The sequence below is a fragment of the Orcinus orca genome, chromosome 2, assembly GCF_937001465.1.
Source record: "Orcinus orca chromosome 2, mOrcOrc1.1, whole genome shotgun sequence".
In the NCBI taxonomy this organism is placed as follows: Eukaryota; Metazoa; Chordata; class Mammalia; order Artiodactyla; family Delphinidae; genus Orcinus; species Orcinus orca.
The window spans coordinates 172,601,961-172,619,638 of NC_064560.1; the positions used below are offsets into that span (position 1 = coordinate 172,601,961).

General features: G+C 39.7%; 1 protein-coding gene across 2 annotated transcripts in view; it reads left to right on the plus strand.

Moving 5' to 3' along the window:
• Nucleotides 1-16,242, plus strand: part of PSEN1 (presenilin 1) — a 78,316-nt gene extending 62,074 nt beyond the window's left edge. For both annotated transcript variants that reach the window (XM_004262204.4, XM_012531560.3), the window contains exons 10-12: nucleotides 963-1,136; nucleotides 10,458-10,576; nucleotides 11,953-16,242. In XM_004262204.4, the coding sequence (XP_004262252.1) occupies nucleotides 963-1,136; nucleotides 10,458-10,576; nucleotides 11,953-12,108 (449 nt within the window). In that variant the 3' untranslated portion in view covers nucleotides 12,109-16,242. The remainder of the gene's footprint in view (nucleotides 1-962; nucleotides 1,137-10,457; nucleotides 10,577-11,952) is intronic.
• Nucleotides 16,243-17,678: the final 1,436 nt, after the last annotated feature.

Below are 17,678 nucleotides of genomic sequence, written 5' to 3' on the forward strand. Positions count from 1 at the left end.
AGATGAATAAATATGAACATGTATTAATTTTATAAAAAATAAATGAGAAAAAAGAGTATTATCAACTTCACTTATGTATTTTAATTATTTTTGACGTATGGAAGGTTCTTGAGACAATCATGTTATACTCACAATTTTCAGTCAGACCAAGTCATTATAACAAAATGACTAACTAGCCCATAAAAAAATTCACTCCCTCCTTTCCCATCCTCCCAGCCCCCAATAGTGTTCTACTTGTATAACTTAGTCACTAAAGCCAGTGGTGAGTACCATCGATCAGTGAGTGCCAGCAGCCCCAGCTGCAAAGATCAGAAGAAATGTTCTCTCACCTGACCAGAAGTCCTGAGGTGTAGGCATTTGCACGGCTGCTAATTTTATGACTGGATAATTATCAGGGGCCCCGGTTCTTTCCCGTCTTCCTGCTCTGCTACCCTTAGATATGAGCCTGGTCCTCAGCCCTCTGCTCCTGCTCATGGTCACAAGATGACGACTGCAGTGCCAGGCATCATATCCAGATAACACAACATCCAGGGGAAGAAAGGGGCTGTTTGTGTCTCCTTACGTCTCTCTCAAGGAGTGAGAAAACTTTTCCCCAAATTTCCAGCAGACTTTGTCTCACCACACATTGGCTGGTACCAACCCCACAGCTTTAGAGCTTTCATTGGGAAGAGGAATTGTAGGATGACCACACTTAGCTTGGACTGAACTGGATTTACCACCGGAGTCATGGGTGGGAGGTGGAAACCCAAATAAATCAGTACTCTGCCCTCAGGAAAAAAGGGGAGAAATAGCTGTTGGGGAAGCAACCAACAGGCATTGAAATAACCCGTGATTTGTGGTTTAAGAGCCAGCTAACCCACCTAGTTATGATGACAGGTAATTACTGTTTCCATGTAATTTTCTTAAAGGTATTAAGAGATTTTTCTAAATATTACAACTGTGATGTTCACTTTTTCTTGAAGGCACAGAAAGTGAGTCACAAGACCCTGTGACAGAGAGTGATGATGGTGGCTTCAGCGAAGAGTGGGAAGCCCAGAGGGACAGTCGCCTGGGGCCTCATCACTCGACGGCTGAGTCACGATCTGCTGTACAGGATCTTTCCAGCAGCATCGTGGCCAGTGATGACCCAGAGGAAAGTATGTGCCTTTCTCTACATTGGAAATTCATGGATTCCTTTAGGTGCTGCAGCATCAAACTCTCCCAAAATAAAATGAATCAAAGTGTTACAGTCTAATTCTAAACAGCAATGCAGCTTTTAGTAGGAAATAATAGTTGGTGCTTTTCTCATAGTTAAATTTGTTAATGGACCAAATTTGCACCTCAGATTTTTGAAATTATCCCTTTACAGCCTGATCTTTGGCATTGATTTTATAAGGTAAAAAAAAAAAATTTAATATTATTCTGATAAGACTTCATGTCTACAAAATTTTCATTAATATATTTCACTCTTGCTGCACAGAGACCTATGGATTTAAATGCTTCACCCTTTTACATTGTTACTGCCCTTTTTCGGCAAGCACTGTATTTTATTAATTTTAAAGAAAATCAAAGGGATTTAGGTTCTCTGCAGAAATGTAAGAGTTTGTTCAGTGTCTAAGGTGTGCTGTCACTGGGATTCAAGTCAGCACTTGGGGCTTCTTAGGATATTAGCCAGTAGAGCCCCCTGGTTAGGGCTCAGTCATCTGTTTACTTATTCTTAGTTAGAGAGGTGATTTACTGAATAAGAAGAGATTAGCACATTTCCCAACTAAGTTACCCTCAATTTTTTCGTTTTCACAAAAGTGAAACGCTTGATTAAAATATTACAGCGAAAATATTAAGTAGTTTCAAAGAAACAGACACTAGATTCCTTAGCTTCTCTAATCACTATTAATTGTGATCTTGACCTTATCCTTCAGCTTGATCAGAACACTTCTTACAACTCACCATTAGTCTTTTATCTGGGTCAGAACCTGGGCAGATCCATGACTTTGGTGCTGGGCGAGTTTTCCAGATTTTAGAGCCATCTGCAGCCTGCAGCTTTCACACTCTGGGAAACCAGACACAGTTGCCTCCTCTTATGGGCAGCCTTGAGCTTGCGTTTGCTGATGTTTTCTCTGCCTTCAAAGTTATCACTGTAATTAGTTGCCTCTTCTCTTCCTTTCCTCTTTTCTCAAAGATGCATACAGCCAAAAGAAAGAAATATAGCTGTTAAGCATAGCTGCAGTGTGATTCTTTCACGACTGCCTTTCCTACTTGAAGATTCTCTCTCCTGATCATCTCTTCATGTCCTTCTCTTCATCTCTTTTTTTTTTTTTTTTAAGAAAAACCCAAGTATTGCCCCTTCTAACTTCAGATTAATATTTTCTTTATCTGGGACCAATATAAACTAATAATTGATATTCTTTCCTTATCTTAGCATCCAGAACACACATAACCATATCTGATTGCATTAGTGTGTTAAACCAGAGTTGTTACAGAAAAGTCTCAGTTTACAATAGAATTTGACATGTAAAGGCACATGTGTCTTCCAGAACAACCTTTTAAAAATCAAAAATTAATCAGAAAGCTGAACACTGAGACATTTTAATTAGAAATGTAAAACATGTTTATTCAATGTGCAGTTGGTCTTCTAGTGAATTTCAAACTATACTTCTTCCAAACTTCATGCCCATAGCAAGCTTCAGTGTACTACTGATAGATTTAAAATTTATCAGAGTAGTGAAATTAACCTGTTGTTTCCAGGAGTAGAAATTTAACTCATAGAGGTTCTTTTTCTATAACCTCAAGGGAAGAGTGGGAGATGGATTTTGTTATTTTCTTCAAGTGGAGGAAGAGGTTTTAGTAGTTAAAACTCAAAATAATAAATTTCAGGAAGTTTTTTATATGTTTCTGTTTATTAAAAAGATAGTAGGAAATATTCATTATTTTACTGTTATAGTTACATTTAAGCTAGGCATATATTCTGCTAGATGTCCTATAGCGAAATCTTACAATTAAAGTAAATATTCACCATCATTTATTATTTTTACCATGTCTTATGTTTGGTAGACCTGCAAATGCCCCTTTTAATACGAAAGGAACTCCATCATTACTTAAAATTATTTTTCAGAGTGGCCAAAACAAAACAAAACAATAGGAGACCTAGACAGCAGTAAAGCAACTAGCATCCAATCTCAGCATTAGCACTTGGCAGTGGAATACTGATAATACTTATGTCTAACTTAAGCACTTTCCATTGCTGTGATTTTAGTTGTTTGGCCATGGCATATCTTTACTGAATAAATCCAAGAAGCTGTTTAAAGAAAACATATTCCCGAGCAACATGATTTTTCTTAGGTTTTATATACTGATTCATCCAGTCTCTTCTGGTCATGGAATATAACTTGTTGCTTCAGTAAGTGCCTAAAGAAAAAAAATTGATGGTTACTTTGTTTCCTGACTCTCTTAATTTTGCTAATAAAATACATCTATATTTCTCTCTCCATTAAAATGAATTCTGTAGAATATAACTAGCATTTGCCATAATATTGTTATTATTTAAACAAACATAAGCCTTTAAATGAAAAAAATGTGAGGCTATAATTTTAAGCTTGATTTGGTACATTATTTTTGTTTATTTTTTGATACCTCTGTTGAGACATAATTCACATACTATACAATTCACCCATTTAAAGGGGTGACATTAGTATATTCACAGAATTGTTCAACCATCACCACAATTGATTGTAGAACATTTTCAACACCCCATAAAGAAACCCCATACTCCTTAACATCACCTCTTCAATCCCTCTCATTCCCCGCCATTTAAAGTGGACAATGCAATGGTTTTTGTTAGTAAATTTATTTATTTATTTATTTATTTATTTATTTATGGCTGTGTTGGGTCTTTGTTGCTGTGTGCGGGCTTCCTCTAGCTGCGGCGAGAAGGGGTGCACAGGCTTCTCATTGCAGTGGCTTCTCTTGTTGCGGAGCACAGGCTCTAGGCACGTGGGCTCAGTAGTTGTGGCATGTGGGCTCAGTAGTTGTAGCTCATGGGCTCTAGAGCTCAGGCTCAGCAGTTGTGGCGCACGGGCTTAGTTGCTGCGTGGCATGTAGGATCTTCCTGGACCAGGGCTTGAACCTGTGTCCCCTGCACTGGCAAGCGTATTCTTAACCACTGCGCCACTGGGGAAGTCCGCGATGGTTTTTATTATAGTTGTGCAACCATCACCACATGCTAATATTAGAATATGTTCATTACCTCAGAAAGAAACCCTGTACCCATTACCCCTATTCCCCCCAGCACCAACAAATATACTATCATAATAGATTTGCCTCTTCTGGACATTTCATATAAATGGAATCATACACTATATGGTTCTTTGTACTGATTTCTTTCATATAGCATTATGTTTTCAGGTTTTTTCTATGTTGTAACATGTATTAGCATTTCGTTTCTTTTTATAGCCAAATAATATTCCATTGTACGGATATGTCACATTTATCATCCATTCATCAGTTAATAGGCATCTAGATTGTTTCCATTTTGAGCTATTATGCATAGTGTTGTGTGAACATTCATGTACACATCTGTGTGGACACATGGTTTTATTTCTCTTAGGTATATACCTACAAGTAGAATTACTGAGTCATGTGGTAACTCTATGTTTAACATTTTGAGGAACTACCAGACTGTTTTCCAAAGTATCTGCACCATTTTACATTCCCCGCAGCAGTGTATGAATGTTCCAATTTTTCCACAGCCTCACCAACACTTGTTATTATTTGTCTTTTTGATTATAATCATTCCTAGTGGGTGTAAAGTGGTATGTCATCAGGGTTTTGATTTGCATTCTTCTGATGGCTAATAATGTTGAGTATCTTTTTGTGTGCTAATTGGCCACTTGTATATTTTTTTGGAGAACTGTCTATTCAGATCCATTGCCCATTTTGGGGGTCCTTTTTTATTATTGAGTTGTAATAGTTTTTGATATATTCTCTAGACACAAGTCTCTTATCAGAGAAATGCAAAATTTTTCTTCTGCATTATTTTTAAAAATTCATTTCTATAGCATTTTTTTCCTGAACAACTTAGTTTCTTTCAGTTAGTTTCTTTTTTTAAATTTTATTTATTTTATTTATTTATTTCTGGCTGCACTGGGTCTTCGTCGCTATGCGTGGGCTTTCTCTAGTTGCGGAGAGCGGGGGCTACTCTTCGTTGCAGTGTGCGGGCTTCTCATTGCAGTGGCTTCTCTTGTTGCGGAGCACAGGCTCTAGAGCACAGGCTCAGTAGTTGTGGTGCACGGGCTTAGTTGCTCCGCGGCATGTGGGATCTTCCCAGACCAGGGCTCGAATCCGTGTCCCCTGCATTGGCAGGTGGATTCTTAACCACTGCATCACCAGGGAAGTCTTTAGTTATTTTCTTATAGTACTTACTATTTGGAATCAAAAGTATTTCTGAGGCTGTCATTTGTTTAGCCTCTGTGTGTGCCAAGAACTTTTCCTGTATTATTTTTAACGCTGATACCAACCTTGTGAAATAGCTCTGTAATCCCCATCTTGTAGCTGAAGAATTTGAGCATTAAAGAAGTTAGTAAACTTGCCCTGGATCACACTAGTACCTAAATAGTAGAGTTGGACTCTTCTCCACAACTGAAACTGGTGATAATATTCATCAGTCTGGGAAGGTTAGCAAGTTAAAGGATAACTGACCATGTAATTCATAGCATCGGATTTCAGGATTGTATGTTTAATTTTTCCACTATGGAAGACGTTGCTCTGGCTTCCACGGTTTAAAAAGAACAATGGTTTCTCAGTAAGATCTTTTTTTAAAAATTTTTTTTTATTTTTGGCTGGGTTGGGCCTTTGTTGCTGTGCACGGGCTTTCTCTACTTGTGGCGAGCGGGGGCTACTCTTTGTTGTGGTGCGCGGGCTTCTCTTGTTGCAGAGCACGGGCTCTAGGCACACGGGCTTCAGTAGCTGTGGCATGTGGGCTCAGTAGTTGTGGTGCATGGGCTTAGTTGCTCTGTGTCATGTGCCATCTTCCTGGACCAGGGATCGAACCCGTGACCTCTGCTTTAGGCAGGCGGATTCTTAACCACTGCGCCACCAGGGAAATCCCTCTCAGTAAGATCTTATTAATCAGAACTCTGCCCCTTTCTCCCGCAGACTCTGCTTCTCAAGGCCCTCAACACCTATCTTCCAGAAGTAGTTTCTGTAACTCAGGCAACAAAACTTTAAGATCAGGATCACACTTCAGTTAGGAGTAGTTACATAACAACCAGAAAGGTAAAAGCCAATAGTAAAGCTTAATGGGTTACTGTTGAGCCCCAAGTCAAAGCATATTTTATTTATTTATTTTTTAAAAAACAGTACATGTTCATTGTGGAACTTTTTTTTTTTAATAAATTTATCTATTTATTTTTGGCTGTGTTGGGTCTTCGTTGATGCACGCGGGCTTTCTCTAGTTGTGGTGAGCCGGGGTTACTCTTCGTTGCAGTGTGCGGGCTTCTCATTGTGGTGGCTTCTCTTGTTGCAGAACACAGGCTCTAGGCTTGCAGGCTTCAGTAGTTGTGGCATGCAGGCTCAGTAGTTGTGGCTCGCAGGCTCTAGAGCACAGCCTCAGTAGTTGTGGCACACGGGCTTGGTTGCTCCGCAGCATGTGGGATCTTCCCAGGTCAGGGCTCGAATCCGTGTCTTCTACATTGGCAGGCGGATTCTTAACCACTGCGCCAGCAGGGAAGTCCAAAGCATATATATATATATATATATATATATATTTTTTTTTTTTTTTTTGCGGTACGTGGGCCTCTCACTGTTGTGGCCTCTCCCGTTGCGGAGCACAGGCCCTGGACGCGCAGGCTCAGTGGCCATGGCTCACGGTCCCAGCTGCTCCATGGCATGTGGGATCTTCCTGGACTGGGGCACGAACCCGTGTCCCCTGCATCGGCAGGCGGACTCTCAACTCCTGCGCCACCAGGGAAGCCCCAAAGCATATTTTTAAATACATAGTTTTGTTTATCATTTTGAAAAGAATTTGAAAAGTTAAAAATAATGTTTGACAACAGAAAACCTAGGGCCTTTGCATTTCTGTGTATGTTTTAGGATCAGCTTGTCAATTTCTACAAGCTGATCCTAAAATTTTTTGGAAGTGTAAAGAACTTAGAATACCCAAAACAATTTTGAAAGAGAAGAAAAAAGTTGGTGGACTTAAGCTATCTGATTTCAAAACTTACTCTAAAGCCATAGTAATCAAGGACAGACATATAAATCAAAGAAACAGAACTGAGAGTCCAGAAGTAAAGCCTTATATTTATGGTCAATGATTTTTTACAAAGGTGCTAAAATAATTCAATGCCAAAAGGATATAATCTTTTCAACAAATGGTGCTGGGACAATTGAATATCCACATGCAAAAGAATGAATGGAAACCCCTGTCTCACCCTATCCATCATTCACACAATCCCAAATTAACCCCAAATTGATCATAAACTGAAATGTAAGTGGTAAAACTCTAAAACTTCTAGAAGAAAACGTAGGAGAAAAACTTCATGACCTTGGGCTGGGCAAAGAGTTCCTTAATATAACAGTGATACATAGAAGAAAAAATTGATAGATTGGACTTTGTCAAAATTGAAAACTTTCACACTTCAAAAGATACCATTAAGAGAAGAAGTATTTAGGGAATTCCCTGGTAGTTCAGTGGTTAGAACAACGCGGTTTCACTTCCAGGGGCACCGGTTTGATCCCTGGTTGGGGAACTAAGATCCCACAAGCCATACAGAGAGGCCAAAAGAAAAAAAGAGAGAGAGAGAGAGAAGAGGTATTTATATACCCGTGTTCACAGCACTGTTCACAATAGCCATGAGATGGAAGCAACCTAAGTGTCCACTGGCTGATGAATAGATAGACAAAATGTGGTGCTTATATACAATGGGATATTATTCAGCTTTAAAAAGGAAGGAAAATCCAATACATGCTGCAGCATGGATGAGCCAGGACATTATACTAAGTGAAATAAGCCAGTCACAGTAAGACAAATACTGTATGATTCCACTTAAATGAAGTACCTGGAGTAGTCAGACTCAGAGATGGAGAGTGGAATGGTGGTTTCCAGGGGCTGGAGGGAGAGAGGAAGGAGGAGTTACTGTTTCATGGGTACAGAGGTTCAGTTTTGCAAGATGAAAAGAGTTCCGTGGATGGATGGTGGTGATGGTAGCACAACAATATGAATGTACTTAATGCCATTGAACTGTGTATTTTACCACAATTAAAAAAAAAAAGATACCATTAAGAAAAGGAAAAGGAGCCACAAACTGAGAGAAAATATTTGCAAATCATTGCAAATCCTGTTAAAGGATTTATAGTTAGGGTATACAGAGAATGCTTACAACTCAGTAATAGGAAGATAACCTAATTGAAAAATAAGGTAACACTTTGGGTAGATATTTCCCCAAAGGAGAGATATAATGGCTAATAAGCACATGAAAAGATACTCAACATCATGAATCAGAATGGCTGTAATCAAAAAGACAGCAATGCCAAGTGCTGGTGAGGACTGAAGAAGCTGCAACCCTTGTGCACTGCTGGTGGGAATGTACTGGTACAGCCAGTATGGAAAACAGTTTAGCAGTTTCTCAAAAGGCTAAACATAAACTTACTATATAACCCAACAGTTCCACTCCTAGGGATCTACCCCATGGAAATGAAAGCAGTCTGCCCACACAAAGATGTGTGCACTGATGTTCATAGCAGCATTATTCATAATAGCCCCAAACTGAAAATAATCTAAATGTCCATCAACTGGTAAATGGATAAACAAAATATAGTATATCCATACAATGAAAAGCTATTCACCAGTGAAAAGCAACAAACTACAGACACATGCAATGTCATGGATAAACCTAAAAAATGTTATGTTAATCAGATGGCCAACAGGCATATGAAAAGATGCTCAACATCACTAAGCATTAGAGAAATGCAAATCAAAACTACAATGAGGTATCACCTCACACCGGTCAGAATGACCATTATCAAAAAGTCTACAAATAATAAATGTTGGAGAGGGTGTGGAGAAAAGGGAACCCTCCTACACTGTTGGTGGGAATGTAAATTGGTGCAAGCCACTGTGGAGAACAGTATGGAGGTTCCTTAAAAAACTAAAAATAGAGTTACCATAGGATCCTGCAACCTCACTCCTGGGCATATATCTGGAAAAGACGAAGACTCTAATTCAAAAAGATACATGCACCCCAGTGTTCATAGTAGCACTATTTACAATAGCCAAGACATGGAAGCAATCTAAATGTCCATTGACAGGAGAATGGATAAAGAAGATGTGGTATATATACACAATGGAATATTACTCAGCCATATAAAAGAATGAAATAATGCCATTTGCAGCAACATGGATGGACCTAGAGATTATCATACAGAGTGAAGTAAATCAGACAGAGAAAGACAAATATCATATGATACCACTTATATGTGGAATCTAAAATATGATACAAATGAACTTACATACAAAACAGAAATAGACTCACAGGCATAGAAAACAAACTTATGGTTACCAAAGGGGAAAGTGTGGGGCAGGGGGGATAATTTAGAAGTTTGGCATTAACAGATATACAGTACTATATTTAAAGTAGATAAACAACAAGGACCTACTGTATAGCACAGGGAGCTATTTTCAATATCTTGTAATAACCTATAATGGAAAAGAATCTGTAAAAAATATATATATATATTTATATATCTGAATCACTTCGTTGTACACCTGGAACTAACACAACATTGTATGTCAACTATACTTCAATTTAAAAAAATTATGTTAAATGAAAGAAGCCAGTCACAAAAGACTTAATATTGTATGAGTCCCTTTCTGTGCAGTGTCTAGAAAAGGCAGATTTATAGAGTTAGAAAGCAGATCAGTGGTTGCTTAAGGCCTGGGAGGGGAGTGGAGATTAACTGTAAGTGAACACAAGGTATCTTAATTGGGGTGATGGAAATATGGTGGATTGTGGTGACGGTTGCACAATTTTTTCAGTCATTGAATTGTACATTTTACAGTGGGTGCATTTTATGAAATAAATTATACCTCAGTAAAGCTGTTTTTCAAAAAAAAGGAGATGATACCTATCTCATAGGGGTTCTGTGAGGATTTATTAGAACAAGTGCAGGTATAAACTAGGCATTCAGTAGATGACAATTACTATTTATTGTTATTATTTTTGCTCTATAACAGCAGCATCTACTGTTAAGACACCAGAGTTAGCCACATAACATCTGAACCTCCTGTTATAGAAAACCAAAAAAGAAAGGGAAAACGTAGCCAAAGCCTAATTTTGTATGATACCATTTACTGACTTCTCATTCAGCATAGGATGGGGGGCGGGGGGCAGCGACAGTTTTGAATTGTGAAGTCATAGCAAAGAGTGACAAAGTTTCTTTTTTTTAAGAGTGACAAACTTTATATTTTTATAATCTTTCCTTTTTAGGGGGAGTAAAACTTGGATTAGGAGATTTCATTTTCTACAGTGTTCTGGTTGGTAAAGCTTCTGCAACAGCCAGTGGAGACTGGAACACAACCATAGCCTGTTTTGTAGCCATATTAATTGTAAGTATACACGGATTAAAAACGTGTCAGAGCTCATCTCAAAATTCTGATTAAAAGGTGGTCCTTTTAACCCCAGCTAGGCTGAGTGTTCCAATCACCTGGGGAGCTTTTTTAAAAACACAAATAATTGGACCTCATCTGAGTAATTCTCTACCTGGCCACACATTAATATCACCTGGGAGCTTTTAAAACTGTGGGTCTCTACCCTGAGATATTAGTGGGCTGGCCAAAAAGTTCGTTCAGGCTTCTCCATAAGATGTTATGGAAAACCGAAATGAAGTTTTTGGCCAACCGAATATTTAATTTGTTTTAATTGTGTGTTTTTTAAAAAGTTCCCCAGGAAATTCTGGTAAGTACCTCCGAGTAGGAACCATTGCTTCAAGCCCAGCAGTAAGGAATTAGATCAGTCTTAAAGGGGTAAGCAGATCCTCACTTAGTCTGCGTTTGGTGGTGGTATTGTGTTTAAGGCCACGACCTGCAGCATACAGTGTCCTTTGGGCAGTAAGTATGAGGCAAGAAAAGCTAACTCAGTGCACGATCACACATAGATTTTGCTTATAGTGCTACAACGTGAGCCTGAAGCTTTCAAGACAATGATTCAAGTAAATAACTCATATTTCTTATTGCTATTTTTGCTAAAGATGTGATATCTTTGATATATGTGAATGAAGTTGGATGAGAGGTTAGACGAGAGCCTTTACTTATGCATTTATTTTATGATTACACTTGTGATTTATCTTGATCATATGACCAGTTAGAATTTTCATTTATTTCTCTTTTGAGGTTAGTTTTCTGGATGTGTTGAAGCTTTTAAGAAGAAAATTACTTACTTTGGATAAACCTTAAATGCAGCTCACCCTCCAGATTTTATAGTTAATGTCTCAGTAACTAGGATAAAAAATGGGGTGTATTATATAGCTGCTCTGTGTTTATAAGAAAACAGTATACACTTTATAAACAAACTTTTATTGGTTTATTCCATGAGCACCTTTTTGCCCCCAGACAGCATAAAGAATGTTCTTCACCTCTGGGATTTTTAGCTAGCCAAACTAAACCTACAGTAGCCATCCCAGTAGTTTAGATAGAAATTTCAGTATTGTTTATTTGTTTTCAAAAATAATTTTACTTATTTTCAGATTCTATTCCCTATCTAGAATTAGGGATGAAATATCAACAATGTATGGATAATGATCTCTGTTGCAAAGGAAAATAAATGTTGTTTCCAGGTTTAATGAAAAAATTTTGTTCTAAAAGTTAACGTCAAAGGATTGTATTGAATTAACTAAATTAAAACTGAGACTTGTGATTGAGTTGATTTGCACAAAATACTTGCATAATTATGTCTGGGTTTGTGTCTTTTCCCCTCTTCTCCACAGGGTTTGTGCCTTACATTATTGCTCCTCGCCATTTTCAAGAAAGCATTGCCAGCTCTTCCAATCTCTATCACCTTTGGGCTTGTTTTCTACTTTGCCACAGATTATCTTGTGCAACCCTTTATGGACCAATTAGCATTCCATCAGTTTTATATCTAGCATATTTGCAGTTAGAATCTCATGGATTTTTCTCCTTTGACTATAATAAATCTGGGGAGGACAAAGGTGATTTTTCCTGTGTCCACATCTAACAAAGTCAAGATTCCCAGCTGGACTTTTTGCAGCTTCCTTCCAAGTCTTCCTGACCACCTGCACTATTGGGCGTTGGAAGGAGGTGTCTACAGAAAATGGTTTTGAACATGTCATTGTGGTGGACCGAGTCCCTCAGTGCAGAAACTGCCAGATTTGAGGGACAAGAACAAGGCAAAGTGATGAGCCAGAAAGTTGCTATGCTCCCACCAGCAGGTTGACCTTTGGTCACAGGTGGATTTTACCAACGCTGCAGACTCTCAGGACTACCATTACCAAGAGGTTAAATGAAATGGTTTAAACCAAACAGGACTCTTCATCTTAAACTACATGTTGAAAGTCAACCTAATAAATCTGTATTGAATTCTGAACCTTTTCGCGAGATACTGTAAGGAGAGCAGGCACCAGAGCAAAATGGAAAGATGGAAAGGGGCTCAAACTTTCAGATTTTTTGCTGCAGACTTACCATTTTTAAATAAGACTTTTTTTCACCTGAGGTGTAGGTTGATTTTGACACTTGTTCTCAAGCACTGAAGCTCATTACCATCTATGGCTGCCATTTCTTCCCAAGGCCAGTCTGAACTTATTTGAGGTTGCTTTATCTTAAAAGTCTTAACCTCAGGTTCCAAATGCAGTCATTTATTTCTGGAAAGAGTGGAACTATAACTCAACAATTCCCTATTACCCTTAGGTAAATTCTGGATTTTCCACCAAATTCCTAACTTTTAGGCATACTTGTGGGTTCACTTGCCCCCAGGTCCCTCCCTCCTTCCATCTCTCTCCCGGTACTCCCCTCACAAGCACTTCTCCTATACAGCGAATAAGACAGCTCTGTTGTGGAAGCAGATGATCCAGTTGTTCTAGGATTTTGCTCTGTGTGTGGTGCAAAGAATGTGTCATGAGTCAATGCTACCAGCCTTGCTTTCGTACTTTCTTAAATAGCAAATGCAATGTGCCCAAAGATGGTAGGATTAAAGAAGAGTAAGATGGCTGGTGAAGCACTTTCTGTCCTGGTTTGTCTTTTCTTTTTAACTACAACCCATTGTCTCTTGACAGTAGGTCAGAATTTGAACCAATAGCCAAAAGCTGGTGGTTTATAAAGTTTATGAGTCAGTTGTATCAGTACAAAGCTTGGAGATAGCTGTTACTTCACTTGGTGAGCTGTGGGAGAACCAAGGGTCAGGGGGAGAACCAGCGGCCAAGAGGGGAGAGGAGGGGCCTCTAACAGCCAATGGGACAAGATGAGCTCACAACCTGGCCTGGGAAGGAGGGGATCCGAGTGATTCCTCAAGAACCTCACAATGGGTGCTTTGTGTTTTCCCTTCCAGTTACCTTTAGTTTCAATGTACCTTTGTGAGAATTGGGCTGCAGAGTTCAGGCCCTGTGCAGTTCAGCTGCGCCAATGCACATGAACAGAGCCTCCGCCTGCGAGCACACGGCACCTCTGGATGAAGCTTTGCCGGGGCACACCCCCTCTTTTACCACGGACAGCCCTCAGCCATGGTGATCAGACTCTAAGCATTTGTGAGAAACTTAGTTTCTCCTTGTGGCTGAAGAGAGGCCAGCTTTCCCTCTGTTTCCTGCTGCTGTCTCTCCAGCCATCATTTGATCTGGTTTGGGGTTCTCCTTGGAGTTTAGAGTATTTGTTTTCTGTCATGGAATATTTCTTATAAGAAACTAACTTCAGGAGTAATGTGCTGGTACTAACCTGTGTGTAAAAACTGGCTCCTCTTAGGCCCTTTTTCCCAAGATTTTCTTTTTCTCCTCGGATATGTGACAGTGTGGGTGTTATCTTCCAGGAAGACATGAAGCTCAACAGTTACAACAAAGCCACCTGAACACTAATGTGTGATTTGAAGATTTGAAGCAGTCTTGAAGGGAGCCCTGACCTAGAGTAGTTTATTTGTGTAAGGATCCCAAACATGCTGTCTCTTTCATGAAGGGTTTATCTCTGAAGAGGGTGTGTGGTGTGTGTGATTGTGTTCAAATCCATCCTTTGTATTGCTGTCCTATGTAGAAAGATTGCCATAGACCTGTCACTTTCTGCAAGGTGGAACCACATCTCAGCATAGAGAGAATACATCTTATTTCTTTAAAGCACCGGTCTCGGACGCAGACTTTTCCTTTGAACCTTCTTAGAGTCAATTCAGTTGTTTCTGAAATATCAAAATGCTAGTCTTCCACCATGAAAAATAGATTGTCACCAGAGAAAACAGTAGCAATTCCACTGAGGATGCACCCTCGCCCAGGGGCAAGGGCTGACTGTGGAACCAGACAGAACAAATGGTAAAACCTGACCAGCCCAGCTGACCTGCTTAATAAAAAGGGGAGGACAGTAGGAAGAAGGGCGACCACTGATGTCTGTGTCCGACGGGCCTACAGAAGAATAGAGAGTGTTTACATACAGAATGTTGCCACAAATTAGCCTATGGAAATACCAACCATATTTGGAGGATTTGTAGAGGATTTTTTTTCAAAGAGGAAGGGATCGCTTCTCTGTTTTTGATTCTCACCAGGTTAGTGTGTGGTCCTCAGATCACAGCTCTCACTGTAAATAGCTCTCTTGATCAGAAAAAGGAGAAGCTTTCTAAGCAACTTGAAAGAAAATCATAAGTGAACAATTTATTTATTTCACTACAGAAGCAACAACTGACAAGGTGGTGTTTTTACTTTAAACTCACGGATCCCCATTTTTCAAAGTGTCCCTTGATTTTAAAAACCCTCCTTCCATGACAGATGCCCAAACAAATAATATGTTTAGTACTCGCCCTTTACTTGGCCTCAACAAGCTTTATATATGTAGTCTTGATCGTATTTTGTAATATGTGAGACAGAACTACCACATACGATCTTCCAGGGTCAGACATCTCAAGGAAGCCTCTGATCCTGACCCCCAGTGCCTGGCCTTGCGTATTTGCCCATTCATGATCTAGCCCTGAAGAAAATGAGCTCAGAAACCACGATGAAAAATTTTGTTCAATGTCTTCTGTGTTGCTGGCATGGTGCTGGAGTCTAAGGATGCAAAAATGAGTAAGATGTAACCTCAGAATGTAGCTATAGTCTCTTGTTTTCTGGTAACTACCAGCTTTAACTTCTCTAAAATATTAGCTACCTGTCAATAACCCCTTTTCATGGTAACTGTTATTGAGGGCTTATAAAATTGATGTTATGGTGACTTGAGTCTTCCAGAAACCAATCCTTCCAGTAAAGTACTCCTTTTTCTCCAGATTTGCGTTTGTCTTTCTCCTCAACTCCAAGAGGATCCTGAACGCTGAGTTTGGGAAGAGACTTGAAAACTGGATGTTTGGTTTTGCCCTGGGATGAAATAATATCATCATAAATTTGAGCCAAGAAGTGATCCTTGTGATCTTCTTGCCTCATTTTAAATTCCCCAGACACAGGAGATTAAAAACAGTGGTTTCAGCTCTTCACAACCCTCATTGAAGCTGCAGAGCAGGGTATCCCAGCAAGGCCACCATCACGCTCACATCCCAAATCATCTGGATAGCATCATTGGAACAGTCCTCTCCTCTGGCAAGAAACACTTCAGATCTGTGCATTAAAGATCAGCCTGGTGCTGAAGTGAACTCCCTTCTTGAATGTCTAAGCTGTTTCCCAGGGCCTCGGACAGCTTCAGCGTTGCCCCGAGGAAGTAGTTGAGTCCACCCTGGGCCCTGGAATCTGGTGTTAGCACTTCAGCCTGGTCTGTGTAGCAGGAAGGACTTCCCAGAAAGCAATTTTCCTTTTAAAATAAGTAAATGTTGCAACAGGACAGTTTACAAGTCAACTATCGGAACTGAGTACAGGACTGTCGTGTTTATGGTGCTATCAAGGTGCTGGGGTGTGGGTTTCAGTGGGATCATTTACCCTCACGTGTTCATTGTCTGGCTTTTGCTTCTACAGACACTGATTTGTACACGATTCAGACAGACTGTGAATACATCTTTTTTAAATACCTTTCAAATTCTTGGTAAGATATAATTTTGATAGATGAGTGCAGATTTTCCTGTTTTTTGTCAAATTAATAAAGACCGCATGACTCCAGCTGTGCTAATTTTCTTACATGAAAGTATTATTATATGTAACTGGGAAAACTATTCAGCGATTATCAGGAAACAGTTTAGAAACACAAATGCATTGTTTCCATCATTCACTCATAATAAAGTGGTATGGATTATAGCAGGCCACATCTCTGAAGGGTACGATATTAAATCTATTTATGGAAAGTCTCAACTATTTTTTTAAATTATTTATTTATTTATTTTTGGCTGCATTGCGTTTTCGTTGCTGCACGCGGGCTTTCTCTAGTTGCGGCGAGTGGGGGCTACTCTTCGTTGCAGTGCACGGGCTCTAGGCACGCGGCCTTCAGTAGCTGTGGCATGTGGGCTCGGTAGTTGTGGCTCATGGGCTCTAGAGCACAGCCTCAGTAGTTGTGGCACACGGGCTTAGTTGCTCTGCGGCATGTGGGATCTTCCTGGACCAGGGCTCGAAGCCGTGTCCCCTGCACTAGCATGTAGATTCTTACACTGCGCCACCAGGGAAACCTTCAACTATTCTTAACACTTAGTTTCTGAAAACTGTTTCTTCTAGAAAACATCTAACTCAAATTAATGTAAAGACTATCAAAGTAACTTATAGGATGTATGTTGTAGTACAGTGTAGATATTTCATAAGCTAGAGGATTATCTTTTAAAAATTATTATGTAGGTCACATGAATGGAAAAAAGCAACATTACTTTTCTTGACCTGGTAGAGCATAGGTTGTCCTATCACTCTACAAAGCATAGGTTGTCCTATCACTCTACAAAGCCTTTTGTTTCTACACAGTGAATTGCATACACGGTGTTGGGAATTATTGGTCAAAAATAAGTTTGTGGCAGAAAAACCAGAGTTGGCCTATTTGTCTTCAGAAGAAGCAGAGGAGAGGTGGTAGATGTGTTCCTGGGTACATTGGCCAAGGGCATCAAGAAGCAAAGAAGGTAATAAAGATGTTAAAAAAAGAAAAAGAAAAGAAAGAAACATAAACTATTTAAAAAAAAAAAGGTGTCTTTCCCTCCTATGGGAATCAGAAGCATCATTTGCTTTTATGAATCTTGTAGGCAGTGTCACTAGAGTCTGCCAGAGCAGCGTCACGACTTGTCCTCATCAGCTGACAGCTATCTGATTCTTAGGGGCCCTGATAATGGTGCTCTCGATGAGAAGGAAGAATGTCCTCAAGCAGATTGAGAAGCAGGAGTAATGAGGCTGGATTTCCTGCATCACTAGGTAAGTACCACAGCTTTTTGTAGCACAACCACTCTCCCTGGGGATTCTTCTGTGGGTCAGAGTCAGAGGAGGCCCTGCCCACCAGTAGCTTAGGATCTGGTTAAAAGTGAAACAGCATGCTTGAGTACAAGCAAGTACAATGTTGGCTAACTACATGATCTAAATGGGAAAGCAGAGTAAGGAGGGATCCACAAAAGACAGGGTTTAAAAGCAGA